Raw genomic sequence first — 17,031 nt, 5'->3', positions numbered from 1 at the left:
TCAGAAGACACTGTGGCCCCATCCGATGATACCCCCGGACAGGGCCAAACAGGCAGGATATAACCCCACCCACTTTACCAAAGCACAGCCCCCACACCACTAGAGGGATGTCTACAACCACCAACTTACCGTCCGAAGACAAGGCCGAGTATAGCCCACAAAAATCTCCGCCATGGCACAACCCAAGGGGGGGCGCCAACCCAGACAGGAAGACCACGTCAGTGACTCAACCCACTCAAGTGACGCACCCCTCCCATGGACGGCATGGAAGAACACCAGTAAGTCAGTGACTCAGCCCCTGTAATAGGGTTAGAGGCAGAGAATCCCAGTGGAAAGAGGGGAAACCGGCCAGGCAGAGACAACAAGGGTGGTTCGTTGCTCCAGCCTTTCCGTTCACCTTCACACCCCTGGGCCAGACTACACTTAATCATAGGACCTACTGAAGAGATGTGTCTTCAGTAAAGACTTAAAGGTTGAGACTGAGTCTGCGTCTCTCACATGGGTAGGCAGACTATTCCATAAAAATGGATCTCTATAGGAGAAAGCCCTGCCTCCAGCTATTTGCTTAGAAATTCTAGGAACAATTAGGAGGCCCGCGTCTTGTGACCGTAGCGTACGTGTAGGTATGTACGGCAGGACCAAATCGGAAAGATAGGTAGGAGCAAGCCCATGTAATGCTTTGTAGGTTAGCAGTAAAACCTTGAAATCAGCCCTTGCCTTAACAGGAAGCCAGTGTAGGGAGGCTAGCACTGGAGTAATATGATCAATTTTTTTACTTCTAGTCAGGATTCTAGCAGCCGTATTTAGCACTAACTGAAGTTTATTTAGTGCTTTATCCGGGTAGCCGGAAAGTAGAGCATTGCAGTAGTCCAACCTAGAAGTAACAAAGGCATGGATTAATTTTTCTGCGTCATTTTTGGACAGAAAGTTTCTGATTTTTGTAATGTTACGTAGATGGAAAAAAGCTGTCCTTGAAACAGTCTTGATATGTTCTTCAAAAGAGAGATCAGGGTCCAGAGTGACGCCAAGGTCCTTCACAGTTTTATTTGAGACGACTGTACAACCATCCAGATTAATTGTCAGATTCAACAGAAGATCTCTTTGTTTCTTGGGACCTAGAACAAGCATCTCTGTTTTGTCCGAGTTTAAGAGTAGAAAGTTTGCAGCCATCCACTTCCTTATGTCTGAGACACAGCTTCTAGCGAGGGCAATTTTGGGGCTTCACCATGTTTCATTGAAATGTACAGCTGTGTGTCATCCGCATAGCAGTGAAATTTAACATTATGTTTTCGAATGACATCCCCAAGAGGTAAAATATATAGTGAAAACAATAGTGGTCCTAAAACGGAACCTTGAAGAACACCGAGATTTACAGTTGATTTGTCAGAGGACAAACCATTCACAGAGACAAACTGATATCTTTCCGACAGATAAGACCTAAACCAGGCCAGAACTTGTCCATGTAGACCAATTTGGGTTTCCAATCTCCCCAAAAGAATGTGGTGATCGATGGTATCAAAAGCAGCACTAAGATCTAGGAGCATGAGGACAGACGCAGAACCTCGGTCTGACATCATTAAAAGGTCATTTACCACCTTCACAAGTGCAGTCTCAGTGCTATGATGGGGTCTAAAACCAGACTGAAGCGTTTCGTGTACATTGTTTGTCTTCAGGAAGGCAGTGAGTTGCTGCGCAACAGCTTTTTCTAAAATTTTTGAGAGGAATGGAAGATTCGATATAGGCCGATTGTTTTTATCATTTCTGGGTCAAGATTTGGCTTTTTCAAGAGAGGCTTTATTACTGCCACTTTTAGTGAGTTTGGTACACATCCGGTGGATAGAGAGCCGTTTATTATGTTCAACATAGGAGGGCCAATCACAGAAAGCAGCTCTTTCAGTTTAGTTGGAATAGGGTCCATTATGCAGCTAGAAGGTTTAGAGGCCATGATTATTTTCATCATTGTGTCAAGAGATATAGTACTAAAACACTTTGGTGTCTCCCTTGATCCTAGGTCCTGGCAGGGTTGTGCAGACTCAGGACAATGGAGCTTTGGAGGAATACGCCGATTTAAAGAGGAGTCCGTAATTTGCTTTCTAATGATCATGATCTTTTCTTCAAAGAAGTTCATGAATTCATCACTGCTGAAGTGAGAGCATTCCTCTCTTGGGGAATGCTGCTTTTTAGTTAACTTTGCGACAGTATCAAAAAGAAATTTCGGATTGTTCTTATTTTCCTCAATTAAGTTGGAAAAATAGGATGATCGAGCAGCAGTGAGGGCTCTTCGATACTGCACGGTACTGTCTTTCCAAGCTAGTCGGAAGACTTCCAGTTTGGTGTGGCGCCATTTCCGTTCCAATTTTCTGGAAGCTTGCTTCAGAGCTCGTGTATTTTCTGTATACCAGGGAGCTAGTTTCTTATGACAAGTGTTTTTAGTTTTTAGGGGTGCAACTGCATCTAGGGTATTGCGCAAGGTTAAATTGAGTTCCTCGGTTAGGTGGTTAACTGATTTTTGTCCTCTGACGTCCTTGGGTAGGCAGAGGGAGTCTGGAAGGGCATCAAGGAATCTTTGGGTTGTCTGATAATTTATAGCACGACTTTTAATGCTTCTTGGTTGGGGTCTGAGTAGATTATTTGTTGCGATTGCGAACGTAATAAAATGGTGGTCCGATAGTCCAGGATTATGAGGAAAAACATTAAGATCCACAACATTTATTCCATGGGACAAAACTAGGTCCAGAGTATGACTGGCAGTGAGTAGGTCCAGAGACATGTTGGACAAAACCCACTGAGTCGATGATGGCTCCGAAAGCCTTTTGGAGTGGGTCTGTGAACTTTTCCATGTGAATATTAAAGTCACCAAAAATGTGAATATTATCTGCGATGACTACAAGGTCCGATAGGAATTCAGGGAACTCAGTGAGGAACGCTGCATATGGCCCAGGAGGCCTGTAAACAGTAGCTATAAAAAGTGATTGAGTAGGCTGCATAGATTTCATAACTAGAAGCTCAAAAGACGAAAACGTCGTCGTTGTTGTTTTTTTTTGGTAAATTTAAATTTGCTATCATAAATGTTAGCAACATCTCCGCCTTTGCGGGATGCGCGGGGATATGGTCACTAGTGTAACCAGGGGGTGAAGCCTCATTTAACACAGTAAATTCATCAGGCTTAAGCCATGTTTCAGTCAAGCCAATCACATCAAGATTATGATCAGTGATTAGTTCATTGACTATAACTGCCTTTGAAGTGAGGGATCTAACATTAAGTAGTCCTATTTTGAGATGTGAGGTATCACAATCTCTTTCAATAATGGCAGGGATGGAGGAGGTCTTTATACTAGTGAGATTGCTAAAGCGAACACCGTCATCTTTAATTTTGCCCAACCTAGATCGAGGCACAGACACGGTCTCAGTGGGGATAGCTGAGCTGACTACACTGACTGTGCTTGTGGCAGACTCCACTAAGCTGGCAGGTTTGCTAACAGCCTGCTGCCTGGCCTGCACCCAATTTCATTGTGGAGCTAGAGGAGTTAGAGCCCTGTCTATGTTCGTAGATAAGATGAGAGCACCCCTCCAGCTAGGATGGAGTCCGTCACTCCTCAACAGGCCAGGCTTGGTCCTGTTTGTGGGTGAGTCCCAGAAAGAGGGCCAATGATCTACAAATTCTATCTTTTGGGAGGGGCAGAAAACAGTTTTCAACCAGCGATTGAGTTGTGAGACTCTGCTGTAGTGCTCATCACTCCCCCTAACTGGGAGGGGGCCAGAGACAATTAATCGATGCCGACACATCTTTCTAGCTGATTTACACGCTGAAGCTATGTTGCGCTTGGTGACCTCTGACAGTTTCATCCTAACATCGTTGGTGCCGACGTGGATAACAATATGGATAACAATTGAACATGTTTGGGATGCTCTGGCACAGCCATTTGAAGAGGATTGGGGCAACATTCCACGGGCCACAAACAGCCTGATCAACTCTATGCGAAGGAGCTGTGTCACGCTGCATGAGGCAAATGGTGGTCACACCATATACTGACTGGTTTTCTGATCCATGCTCCTATTTTTTTAAGTTATTCTTTTTGTGTGACCGACCGATGCATATCTGTATTTCCAGTCATGTGAAATCCATAGATTAGGGCCTAATTACTTTATTTCAATTGACTGATTTCCTTATATGAACTCTTAACTCAGTAAAATCTTTGAAATTGTTGTATGTTGAGTTTTTTTTAGTTTTGTTAAGTTTAGTTACGTGATGACATCACGTGCCCCATGTACTTTCAAAATTATTCGGCAATCATCATTTATTCAAAGAACAATTTCCACGTCACAAAGAAAGTTTGACAAAAGATAAATCCACCCCTGTTAAAAGGATAATAAATCTTTCAAACAAATGTTGTGTACATAATTATGACATAACATTGAAGGTTGTGCAATGTAACAAGAATATTTAGACTTAGGGATGCCACCCATTAGATAAAATACGGAACGGTTCCGTATTTCACTGAAATAATAAACGTTTCGTTTTCAAAATGATCATTTCCGGATTCGACCATATTAATGACCAAAGGCTCGTATTTCTGCGTGTTATAATTAAGTCTATGATTTGATATTTGATAGAGCAGTCTGACTGAGCGATGGTAGGCAGCAGCAGGCTCGTAAGCATTCATTCAAACAGCACCTTTGTGCGTTTGCTAGCAGCTCTTCGCAGTTCTTCAAGATTTGCGCTGTTTGACTTCAACCCCCGAGATTCGGCTGGTGTAACCGATGTGAAATGGCTAGCTTGGTAGCGGGGTGCCCGCTAATAACGTTTCAAACGTCACTCGCTCTGAGACTTGGGAGTGGTTGTTCCCCTTGCTCTACATGGGTAACGCTGCTTCGAGGGTGGCTGTTGTCAATGTGTTCCTGGTTCGAGCCCAGGTAGGAGCGAGGAGAGGGACGGAAGCTATACTGTTACACTGGCAATACTAAAGTGCCTGTAAGAACATCCAATAGTCAAAGGTATATGAAATACAAATCGTATAGAGAGAAATAGTCCTATAATAACTACAACCTAAAACTTCTTACCTGGGAATATTGAAGACTCATGTTAAAAGGAATTACCAGCTTTCATATGTTCTCATGTTCTGAGCAAGGAACTTAAACGTTAGCTTTTTTACATGGCACATATTGCACTTTTACTTTCTTCTCCAAGACTTTGTTTTTGCATTATTTAAACCAAATTGAACATGTTTCATTATTTATTTGAGGCTAAATTGATAGTATTTATTTATTATATTAAGTTAAAATAAGTGTTCATTCAGTATTGTTGTAATTGTCATTATTAAAAAAAATAATAATAATAAATCGGCCGATTAATCGGTATCGGCTTTTTTTGGTCCTAATAATCGGTATCGACGCTGAAAAATCATAATCGGTTGACCTCTACTACAGAGGGTAATTTATATCATGTTAAATATTAGCCACTATTGGGAGCCACTGTCAGTAATACCACATACATTTTTATTTTTGCATCATTCCATTCTGTTTACGTTTCTTTCCTCTGTCACATCCTTGTTCATTGTTCCCGAGGGTCACTAGCATTAGGGATCATATTAAGCTAAGAGTGTGCAATAATTTGGGACATGTAGCCTGTTTGAATCATTATGGAACTCTGACCACATGTAGCAGGTTTAACCAGAAGCCAAGCGCACAGTTCAGGATGACTGGACCGTTGTCATCTTGTTCCATGATTTGGGTAGATTTATAGGATTATTGTTCAACCCCTAATTGTACACTTTTTCCACCTTTTCAATATTTTATGGATTGAACTCAAATATGTCAACTTGCAGGATGAATCAAACACTATTTTTATTCATCAATGTATTTTGTGCAAAGGCTTTCCAAACCGTCTTTTTATTCACACATACTTTCCTAACCCTAAAATTTGCCTAAATAATTTACAAGATCAGAGTATTCACCAGTTGGTGTTGAAACGGAGATGAATATGCATAATACATTTTTTTTCATTGATCCCTATATTCTGAACCCGTACTCTTGATGTATTCTATTGAATCTGTTGACAAAATTCTAATTAAAGGTAAACCATATTTTAAAAGTGCAACTGACATCGTTTCAATTACTTTGCAGATAAACAATCATATCAGTCAAATATAAAATTCCCAGTTTATGCTAAAAAAAACTACTTTTTAGAAGAGGGTTTTAAAAATGGTTTATATTTCACTCAACATTCCATTACGTACAATACGACATTGTTGGCAGAATGGATGCAGTTCAATGCATGATTAATATAATTCACCAATAGATTTCTTGGTAGTGCAAAAAATGTTGCTATCAGGTTGTAAATCACAGCTAGCCTGGTACATTGTTTGCTGCCTCCATTCGGGATGCACTGTTTCAGTTTCAATGACTCAATATTTTGGAAAACGGACAAATGTAACTAAGGCTGGGAATGTCAATACAATCAAACTAGCAATGGCAATGATCACAAGTCAGTCATAATGTGGTTAATATGCTAGCGTATTTTTGTAGCAAGCTAAAAACAGATGCACGTGTCATTTGGTTAGCTAGCAAGAAATGTGAATCGCTTCACTAGCTATCTATGCTGAACGGCGGTTAACCAGTTAGCATATCTACTTCGATTTCAGAGCGCTCTTGTCGTCTGGGTGTGCCTGAGTGCAGAATAACTGAATTTATGAACGTACAAGACGCTCTGCTCTGACTATGACCGGTGTCATTAAACAAAAAAGTAATGAACACTCTAACATGTTAAACAGCCTAACCAGCTCTGCTAGTGTGAGTAAAATAGTCTGAGGTGTTCTCTCATTTGTGTCTGGAAGTAGTTAGCTAGCAAGGTAGCCAACTTTAGCCAGTTAGCTTGGGTGCTTGGTTGGGACAACGCATGCACTGGCAGGCAAGCTGCAGAAGCACGAGCAGGCTATTCCCCATTGTTTATCAGTGCAATTTTAACGACCAGCTAGCTGAAGGTTAGAAGGTTTATCTAATGTACCTTCGTTTAGATTTTAGCTCAGAGCCTACCTTTTTTTATGGTTTGATCAAAGTTCCCAAATGTAAGAGGATTCCTGTGGTATTTAGCTACCTATTTGCAGGAATCCATTCAAGTGTATTTTGTGGCTTTTGTTGAATGCGTTCTAATCTAAAGTCACGCTGTTGCAACTGCTTGTTAACACACTGTCCAGTTCAAAGTGAATGATGGCAGGCCCTTGTGGCAAATGGCTTGTTTGCGTATAGTCTTCCTGTACCGTTGGCTATGGCGCACTGGTCTGCGTAGACTCCGGTCCTGGATTGTCCAAATGCACAGCCGCTTTTCCACTCTACATTACTATAGTTTTCACAAAGACCTTAGTATATGTAATTCCCAAACATTCCAATCATTTATGAAAACGTGAAAATTACCATATCTAATTGCTCGCTTGTCATATTTTTTTTTAAGTGTCATTCTTCATGTGGGTGTACAGTGAGGGAAAAAATTATTTGATCCCCTGCTGATTTTGTACGTTTGCCCACTGACAAAGAAATGATCAGCCTATAATTTTAATGGTAGGTTTATTTGAACAGTGAGAGACAGAATAACAACAAAAAAATCCAGGAAAATGCATGTCAAAAATGTTATAAGTTGATTTGCATTTTAATGAGGAAAATAAGTATTCCCTGATTTAAAATGCAAATAATTTTATAATATTTTTGACATTGTGTTTCTCTGGATTTTTTTGTTCTTATTCTGTCTCTCACTGTTCAAATAAACCTACCATTAAAATTATAGACTGATCATTTCTTTGTCAGTGGGCAAACGTACAAAATCAGCAGGGGATCAAATACTTTTTTCCCCTCACTGTATATGAGCAGATTTTAATACGATTTCAGTTCCACTTTAAGATAATTGTACTGAAAACTCCATTGAATGAAAACTCCAAGAAAATGTGTTGGCCAGCAAGTGGGAGTGTTTTCAGCAGTTGAATTAAATGTTTTCATGGCGAGCAAGTTAGCCACACCTGCAGATTGCGTTACACAACTGAAAAGGTAAGTCTGAATACCAAATACTGAGAAGTGCGTTTGAAAAGCATTAATTCCTAACTCAGGATCGGGCCCTTAGACTTACCCAAGAACACTCCGCTGTATTTGCTCCCAAAGGTGTTTCTAACATGTATTGACTCAGGGAGCTGAATACTTACGCAAAGACTATTTTAGATATTTAATTTATATGAATCTTAAAAAAAAATAATCTTACACTTTGACGTCACAGAATATTTTGTGTAGATTGTTGACAAAAGATTACAACTAAATCAATTTCAATCACACATTGTAACACAATAAAATGTGAAGAAATCCAAGGGACTTTTGTAAAGTACTGTATGTAATGACCTTTTTGTATTTTTGTTTAGACATTTTAATCAAATCATTTCATAAAGAATGGAGGACTGACTATAAGAGGCTGGAGAGAGTTCACTCCTACATTCAGTGGTAAGTGTGGTCCTAAATGCTTTGCTTCTGTTATGGGCTAGTTGTATTTATTTCTAATGTATCTGTACATCTAAAAAGGCCACATTTTAAAACGTCCTATCTTAAAAGTCCTATCTTGGTTTCATCAGACCCAAAGAATCTTGTTGGTCATGCAGCACATGCAGGCTGTCATGTGCCTTTTACTGAGGAGTGGCTTCTGTCTCGCCGCTCTACCATAAAGGCCTGATTTGGTGGAGTGCTGCGGAGATGGTTGTCCTTTTGGAAGGTTCTCCCATCTCCACAGGGGAACTCCAGAGCTCTGTTAGTGACCATCGGTTTCTTGATCACCTCCCTGACCAAGGCCCTTCTCCCCCGATTGCTCAGTTTGGGCAGATGGCCAGCTGTAGGAAGAGTCTTGGTGGTTCCAAACTTCTTCCATTTAATAATGATGAAGGCTACTGTGTTCTTGGACCTTCAATGCTGCAGAAATGTTTTGGTACCCATCCCCAGATCTGTACCTCGACACAATCCTGTCTCGGAGCTCTAAGGACAATTCCTTAGACCTCATGGCTTGGTTTTAGCTCTGACATGCACTGTCAACTGTGGGAACTTATATAGACAGGTGTGTGCCTTTCCAAATCATAACCCTATCAATTGAATTTACCACAGGTGGACTCCAAGTTGTATAAACATTTCAAGGATAATCAATGGAAACAAGATGCACCTGAGCTCAGTTTCGAGTCTCATAGCCAAGGGTCTGAATACTTATGTAAATAAGGTATTTCTGTTTATTTTTAATACATTTACAAACATTTCTAAAAACCAGTTTTCACATTGTCTTTATGGGGTATTGTGTGTAGATTGTGTAGGATTTTATTTTATTTGATCAATTTTAGAACCAAATGTAAAAAAGTTGAGTTCAGAATACTTTCTTTCCGAAGGCACTGTAGCTGATATGGCTGACTTGCTTAAACAAATGTGGTTTCTGCTGACAATTGATATGTACAAACTATGGCATATGGCAATGACGAGCAGATAAGAGGCAATCCGTAATTTGGATTAAGACATTAACGAGCGAGCTAGGACGGACATAATCAATATAACTATTTGTTCAGCACTTTTGAAATGTACTGCAACAGAATTCAGAACATGGGTCGTTCTTACAGTATTCTCCCTGTACACCAAGTCAGAACTGTAGGATAAATAAACTGGGCATATAAGCGACGCAGTTAGCTTTTAACCTTTCTGGCGCAGGCGTTCCGCTAGCGACCCACCTCGACAACATCCGGTGAAATTGCAGAGCGCCAAATTCAAAATACAGAAATAGTCATAATAAACATTCATAAGAAATACAAGTGTTATACATCGGCCTAAAGCTTAACTTCTTGTTAATCCAGCCGCTTTGTCAGATTTCAAAAAGGCTTTATGGTGAAAGCATAACATGCAATTATCTAAGGACAGCGCCCCGCTTACAAAAGCATACAAACATTTTACAACCAAGTAAAGGAATTACAAAAGACAGAAATAGTGATAAAATGTATCACTTACCTTTGAAGATCTTCATATGGCTGCAGTCACAAGAGTCCCAGCTACACAATAAATGTTTGTTTTGTTCGATAAAGTCCCTCTTTATATCCCAAAAACTCAGTTTTGTTCAGTAATCCACTGGCTCAAAGGCGGTCAAAACATGCAAACGAATACATCCTAATAGTACTGGTAAAGTTCGTCGAAACATGTCAAACGATGTTTATAATTAATCCTCAGGTTGTCAATTGTCTAAATAATAGATAATATTTCAACCGGATAATAGCGTATTCAATAGAAAGGAAAAACAGAGAAGGGCGCTCACTCGTTCACGTGCACAAACCAGCTCTGCATTCTTCCTCAGTCCACTGACAAAAAGGGTCTCATTCTTCTTAATTTTTCAGTAATGAAGCCTGAAACAATGTCTAAAGACTGTTGACATCTAGTGGAAGCCATAGGAACTGCAATCTGGATCCTAACCCATTAGATACTCTCTATAGGCATTCAATTGAAAATACCCACATAAAAAAAACATCCCACTTCCTGGATGGATTTTCCTCAGGTTTTTGCCTGCCATATCAGTTCTGTTATACTCAGACATTATTTTAACAGTTTTGGAAACTTTAGAGTTTTCTATCCAAATCTACCAATTATATGCATATCCAAGATTCTGGGCCTGAGTAACAGGCAGTTTACTTTGGGCATGCTTCTCATCCAGATGTCGAAATACTGCCCCCAAGCCATAAGAAGTTAATCTCTCTAGGGGGTGTGGGTCGGTAGCGTCCCACCTGGCCAACATCCAGTGAAATTGCATAGGTGCCAAATTCAAAAACAGAAATTCTCATTATAAAAATTCATAAAACATACAAGTGTTATACATCGGTTTAAAGATGAACTTCTTGTTAATCCAACCACGGGGTCAGATTTCAAAAAGGCTTTACGGGGAAAGCATACCATGCGATTATCTGAGAACAGCGCCCAGCAGACAAATCATTACAAACAGTAACCAGCCAAGTAGAGGAGTAACAAATGTCAGAAATAGCGATAAAATGAATCACTTACCTTTGATGATCTTCATATGGTTACACTCACAAGACTATGACGACAAGGTAGGGATGGAATACAGAAGATAGGCCTATTTTTGGTAAAAGACCAAGTCCATATTATGGCAAGAACTGCTCAAATAAGCAAAGAGAAATGACAGTCCATCATTGCTTTAAGACATGAAGGTCAGTCAATGTGGAACATTTCAAGGACTTTGTGCAGTCGCAAAAACCAAGCGTTATGATGAAACGGGCACTCGTGAGGACCGCCACAGGAAAGGAAGAGTTAACTCTGCTGCAGAAGATAAGTTCATTAGAGTTAACTGCATCTCAGAAATTGCAGCCCAAATAAATGCTTCAGAGTTCAAGTAACAGACACATCTCAACATCAACTGTTCAGAGGAGACTGCTTGAATCAGGCCTTCGTGGTCGAATTGCTGCAAAGAAAGCACTACTCAAGGACACTAATAAGAAGAGACTTGCTTGGGCCAAGAAACACAAGCAATGGACATTAGAGTGGCAGGTAGCCTAGTGGTTAGAGCATTGGGCCAGTAACCGAAAAGTTGCTGGATCAAATACCTGAGCTGACAAGGTAAAAATCTGTCATTCTGCCCCTGAACAAGTCAGTCAACCCACTGTTCCCCAGTATGCTGTCATTGTAAATAAAAATGTGTTCTTAACTGACTTGCTTAGTTAAATAAAGGTTCATTTAAAAAATAGACTGGTGGAAATGTGTCCTTTGGTCTGGAGTCCAAATTGGATGTTTTTGTTTCCAACCGCCGTGTCTTTGTGACGTGGTGTGGGTGAACAGATCTCCGTTTGTGTATTTCCCACCGTAAAGCATGGAGGAGGAGGTGTTATGGTGTGGGGGTGCTTTGCTGGTGACACTGTCTGATTTATTTAGAATTCAAGGCACACTTAACCAGCATGGCTAACACCGCATTCTGTAGTGATAATTCATCCCATCTGGTTTGCACTTAGTCCCAGTATCATTTGTTTTTCAAGAGGACAGTGACACAACACACCTCCAAGCTGTATAAGGGCTATTTGACCAAGAAGGAGAGTGATGCATCAGATGACCTGTTCTCCACAATCACCTGACCTCAACCCAATTGAGATAGTTTGGGATGAGTTGGATGGTAGAGTGAAGGAAAAACGGCCAACAAGTGCTCAGCATATGTGGCAACGCCTTCAAGACTGTTTTTTTCTTTATTTTTACTATTTTCTACATTGTTGAATAATGGTGAAGACATCAAAACTATGCAATAATGCATATGGAATCATGTAGTAACCAAAAAAGTGTTAAACATATCAAAATAATTTTTAGATTTTTCAAAGTAGCCACACTTTGCATTGATGACAACTTTGCACACTCTTGGCATTCTCTCAACCAGCTTCATGAGGAATTATTTTCTAACAGTCTTGAAAGAGTTCCCACATGCTGAGCACTTGTTAGCTGCTTTTCCTTCACTCTGCCATCCAACTCATCCCAAACCATCTTATATATATATATATATATATATATATATATATATATATATATATATATACATACATACACACACACACACACACACACACACACTACCGTTCAAAAGTTTGGGGTCACTTAGAAATGTCCTTGTTTTTGAAAAAGCTTTTTTTTTGTCCATTTAAAATAACATCGAATTCATCAGAAATACAGTGTAGACATTGTTAATGTTGTAAATGACTATTGTAGCTGGAAACGGCAGATTTTTTTATGGAATATGAACATAGGCATACAGAGGCCCATTAGCAGCAACCATCACTCCTGTGTTCCAATGGCACGTTGTGTTAGCTAATCCATGTTTATCATTTTAAAAGGCTAATTGATCATTAGAAAACCCTTTTGCAATTATGTTAGCACAGCTGAAAACTGTTGTTCGGATTTTAAAAAGCAATACAACTGGCCTTTGAAAAACAAGGACATTTCTAGGTGACCCCAAACTTTTGAAAGGTAGTGTGTGTGTGTGTATATATATATTGTTATTTTGTGTTACTCTTTGTTTATTTAGTAAATATTTTCTTAGCTGCATTTTTGGTTAAGGGCTCGTAAGTAAGCATTTCACGGTAAGCTCTACACCTGTTGTATTCAGCACGTGACAAATACAGTTTTGATATGTAGCCATCTCAAGTTGTAATTTCACTGTTGCTCTCAGGTTGTTTCCACTGCAGGAGCCAGGAGTGAACTACATGGCCTCTGAGCTCACCGAGAAGGAGATCCAGGTGAGTTCTTCACCATAACGTTTTGTTTAATCTTTGTGGTGTATTAGGGGCACATCGATGCTCTTTTCTCAAAATGAGTTGTTTAATGAAATCGTAAGCACAGGGTGACTTGTTGAAGGACTACCTTGGGTCCAGTAAGCAGACGAAACTTGATATGAATGGAGCTTCTCCTCCATCAATGCGTTGATTATAATCTGATCTCTGTGCTCTTGTCCCACTGTGTAATCAGGCCTTCCGGGAGAGTGAGGAGGCCAAGAAGAGGCTGGTAGAGTCCTACGAGCTCATGCTGCGGTTCTATGGCATCCAGCTGGTCAACAAAGACACAGGCGAGGTCAAACGTGCCGACAACTGGAAGGAACGCTTCGCCAACCTTGAACGGTGAGTTGCTGAAGTCATGTCTTGGTCAACTTTACAGGGTGTGGTTTCTTGGGGCTATGTTGAACCACTTATGACCATTCTTGGTCCAATTTCTAAATGAGAAACAGTCATTTCTTTGTCTTAGTAGCAGGTGTTGTTCACTGTGTGAATAGGGGTCCTCCATCTAAATATTGGTTGTGTTTTCTCCTGTTTTGCCCCCTCCCCCCTCAGGAACATGCACAATAACCTCCGCATCACGCGCATCCTGAAGAGCCTGGGGGAGCTAGGCTTTGCGCATTACCAGAGCCCGCTGGTGCGCTTTTTCCTGGAGGAGATGCTGGTCAAAAAGAACCTGAGTAGCATCAAGCGCAGTGTGTTTGACTACTTCCTGTTTGCAGTGTGCGACAAGCAGAAGCGCAAAGAGCTGCTGCGCTACGCCTTCCAGCACTTCGAGCCCAAGGACAAGTTTGTGTGGTGCCCCCGAAAGATCCAGAAACAGCTGAAGAATCAGAGAAGGGGAACGGAGAGGGAGTGGAGGAGGGCTGCCCGCGAGCCAAGGCTAGAGGAGGAGAGGCAGGGGAGCCCAGAAGGAAGAGAAGGATGTCACGGAGGAGGTGACGGAGATGGCCAAGTTGACTGATGAAGCAGTGAGTAGTGACCGAGATAAGCAGGCCGAGGGGTCTTCTGTTGATCCTCCTGGGCTAGCGGTCTCCTCAGAGGACTCTGAACCGCTGTGAAACAGGAACTGTAATGATACTGACAATGTTGACATGGACCATTCAGGCAGCCCTGAGTCTGTTAAAGGAGACCACAGTATGGAGGACGGACTCAAAGAGAACAGTCAAGCCAAGGACAGCGTCCAGAACTCTGTCAATGTCAAGCCAGCTGCATCTGAAATGGAGTCTGAGAAGTTGGAGCAACCGACCAAGAAGAAAAGGGAAGGTCACAAGGGCGTGCCTAGCAACAGGCTGGAGGAAGGCACGGTTGTCCCCAACAACAACCACCACCACTCCAATCAGGTGAGCCTGTCCGTGACATCATCCCACAAAGTCAAGACCGATGATCCCAAAAAGGATTCGCCCGAAAAGGATTCGCCCAAGAAGAATTTGACCAAAAAGGATTCGCCCAATAAGCACTTGCCGTCGGACTCCTCAGAACGAGGTGAAAAACACCCAAGGACTGACTTTAGTGATATGACTGATAACAAAGCAGTGCCAGTGGATGGGGAGAACACAGAGAAAGCTTTAAAGGGACAGACAAATGTAAAAGATGTGAAAAATGAAGTGGAAGTGATGGATGTGGAATCCACCTACCAGCCAAGTTCCGACCAAGACATGGGATCTTCAGGAAGGAAGGAAGGAAGGAAGGAAGGAAGGAAGGAAGGAAGGAAGGAAGGAAGGAATCCGAGGCAGACTAAAGCGACATATGTTCACTTGTGTACATTTATGGCCAATCCCAAAATTGACTCCATCAGATAACATAGGTATAAGCCATATGGTAAAAGCTCCATATTGCTGTCTAATACTGTAGGCCAAATGGAATTTTCTGCATATTACTTACACTTTTCCAATCCTCTCAGAATGGCATACGTTCTGACTTCTACAGAAATTCCTAGGAGGTAGGGTCTGGGTGGTTTCCACTGATTTTAACAGTACATTTTTCAGGCCGTATTATATTCACATCTACTGTTCTCAGTGTTCACATTCGAGTGGGTATGTTATTTTTGTTGGTATGGATTACTGAATTTATTTGTTCACATGTCTGAAATTGTGTTGTGATGGGAAAGGGGAGTATGGTAATGACTGCAAAATCAGTTGTCCATGGTTGATACTGCAAGTAGTTAGGAGCTTTGTACTGAGGAGATTGATAAGGAAAGTCTAACATTGAAATGATTAATTCCATATCATACAGTGAAATGTTGCTTGCTTGTTACAACTTTACAGTTGTTTTGCACAGGGGGGAAAAATACATTTGGAAATAAACTTTGTATCTAGTGTCATGACGTTGGCCTCTTTGAGTACAGGGAGGACAGTTGACCCCCTGCCCCCTATGCACCATCCCCCAACCTACCTTCCCCCACCCAGGCCCTGTGTGAAAGGGTTGTAAAAACTCTAAGAGAAGAATCTCTGGCCACATGGCCCATAGAGAGACACAGGAAATTCTTCCAACTCACAGAATTGGGGAACCGAGTGACATTTGTGTTCTGGAGAAGGTATGGAAGATTGGTGAAGAATCCAGCTACGAACTGGTCCGCTTGGTACAATTTTGTGATATAAAACTGTTTATATAATATCCTCAGCGATGAGACTTGCATCCACATGGTTGTATAAAATGTATTAATAAGGATAAAGCTATTTGTAATACATTGAGATGCTATGTACTGATGTTAATGTGATAGAATTATATTTCTGTACCAAGCTTAACTCAGTCATCGGCACACCCCCCAGGGACACAGACAGGACCAGGCGTCATGTGGCATGTTCACTATAAAACTGTACCCTGAGCTACTTTCTTCAGACCAGGCCTCCACTCCATGGCGAGTTGGCCAGTAGGTTTGACCATCCAATTCCTATACTGAAAGTGAACTACACCACGTGGTTAACTTTTAGACTATCGAGACCGACAGAATAAGAACAAGTCTTTGATATTAATTAATAGTCTGCAGCTAGAAATTATATCATTAAACGCGAAGACCGACGAAACATCCATTCTATGACGACATTAATGAATGTCGCTCTGAAAGATCCATCCTAACCGAGAGAGAGAGAGAACGCGGACAAAACTCTCCAACAGAACAGAACTCTCCAACAAGGATCCCGATGACACACTGAGCGTAAATATATATTGATTGCAATTGTTCCCGAATGAGTGAGCGTTCATGTGCAAAGGATTAGCATATCAATTGTTAATATTAATGAACTCTGTGTGCCACAGCTGACCTTTTATGATCCATTGTTCAACAGGCCGACCTGCCTGTTTAGCCCACAAGGGCACATTCCTCTACCGATTCTTTGTGACGATAATTACTGTTTGTATGTTTTCTGTTAATTACTTAGTGTAGTAAATAAATGATTTTAAGACAATTGATGTATGGATGATTTTAGTAAAGACTGGGTTCGTGCAGATACAACAATTTACGACGTTTGGAATGAGACTGGACGTGAGGTAAAATACACCATTTAAACCAGAAGATAATCGGCCTATACTATAACAGAATATAATATATAATGTTATAATATAGGAAAGTTATATTAGGAAAATTATAGCTTTGTAATCTGAATATTTTCCTTGGTGCCCCGATCTCCTAGTTAATTACAATTAAACGATTAATCAGTTTGATCGCGTGATAATAATTACAGGGAGTTAATTGATAAACATGTCTTCAGTTTAATGGTACCCCAAAGAC

At 40.9% G+C, this 17,031-nt stretch overlaps 1 protein-coding gene across 1 annotated transcript in view; it reads left to right on the top strand.

Annotated features, from left to right (window-relative positions):
- ogfr (opioid growth factor receptor) overlaps nt 1–14,265 on the top strand; it is a 35,322-nt gene extending 21,057 nt beyond the window's left edge. Inside the window, exons 3-6 of the mRNA XM_029724416.1 lie at nt 8,397–8,475; nt 13,202–13,268; nt 13,498–13,646; nt 13,857–14,265. Coding sequence (XP_029580276.1) covers nt 8,397–8,475; nt 13,202–13,268; nt 13,498–13,646; nt 13,857–14,265 — 704 coding nt within the window. The remainder of the gene's footprint in view (nt 1–8,396; nt 8,476–13,201; nt 13,269–13,497; nt 13,647–13,856) is intronic.
- The last annotated feature ends 2,766 nt before the right edge of the window (nt 14,266–17,031 follow it).

Source organism: Salmo trutta, chromosome 30, assembly GCF_901001165.1.
Source record: "Salmo trutta chromosome 30, fSalTru1.1, whole genome shotgun sequence".
Taxonomy (NCBI): Eukaryota; Metazoa; Chordata; class Actinopteri; order Salmoniformes; family Salmonidae; genus Salmo; species Salmo trutta.
Note: the sequence above shows the minus strand (reverse complement) of the source record. Positions and strands in the feature narration are given on the sequence as shown.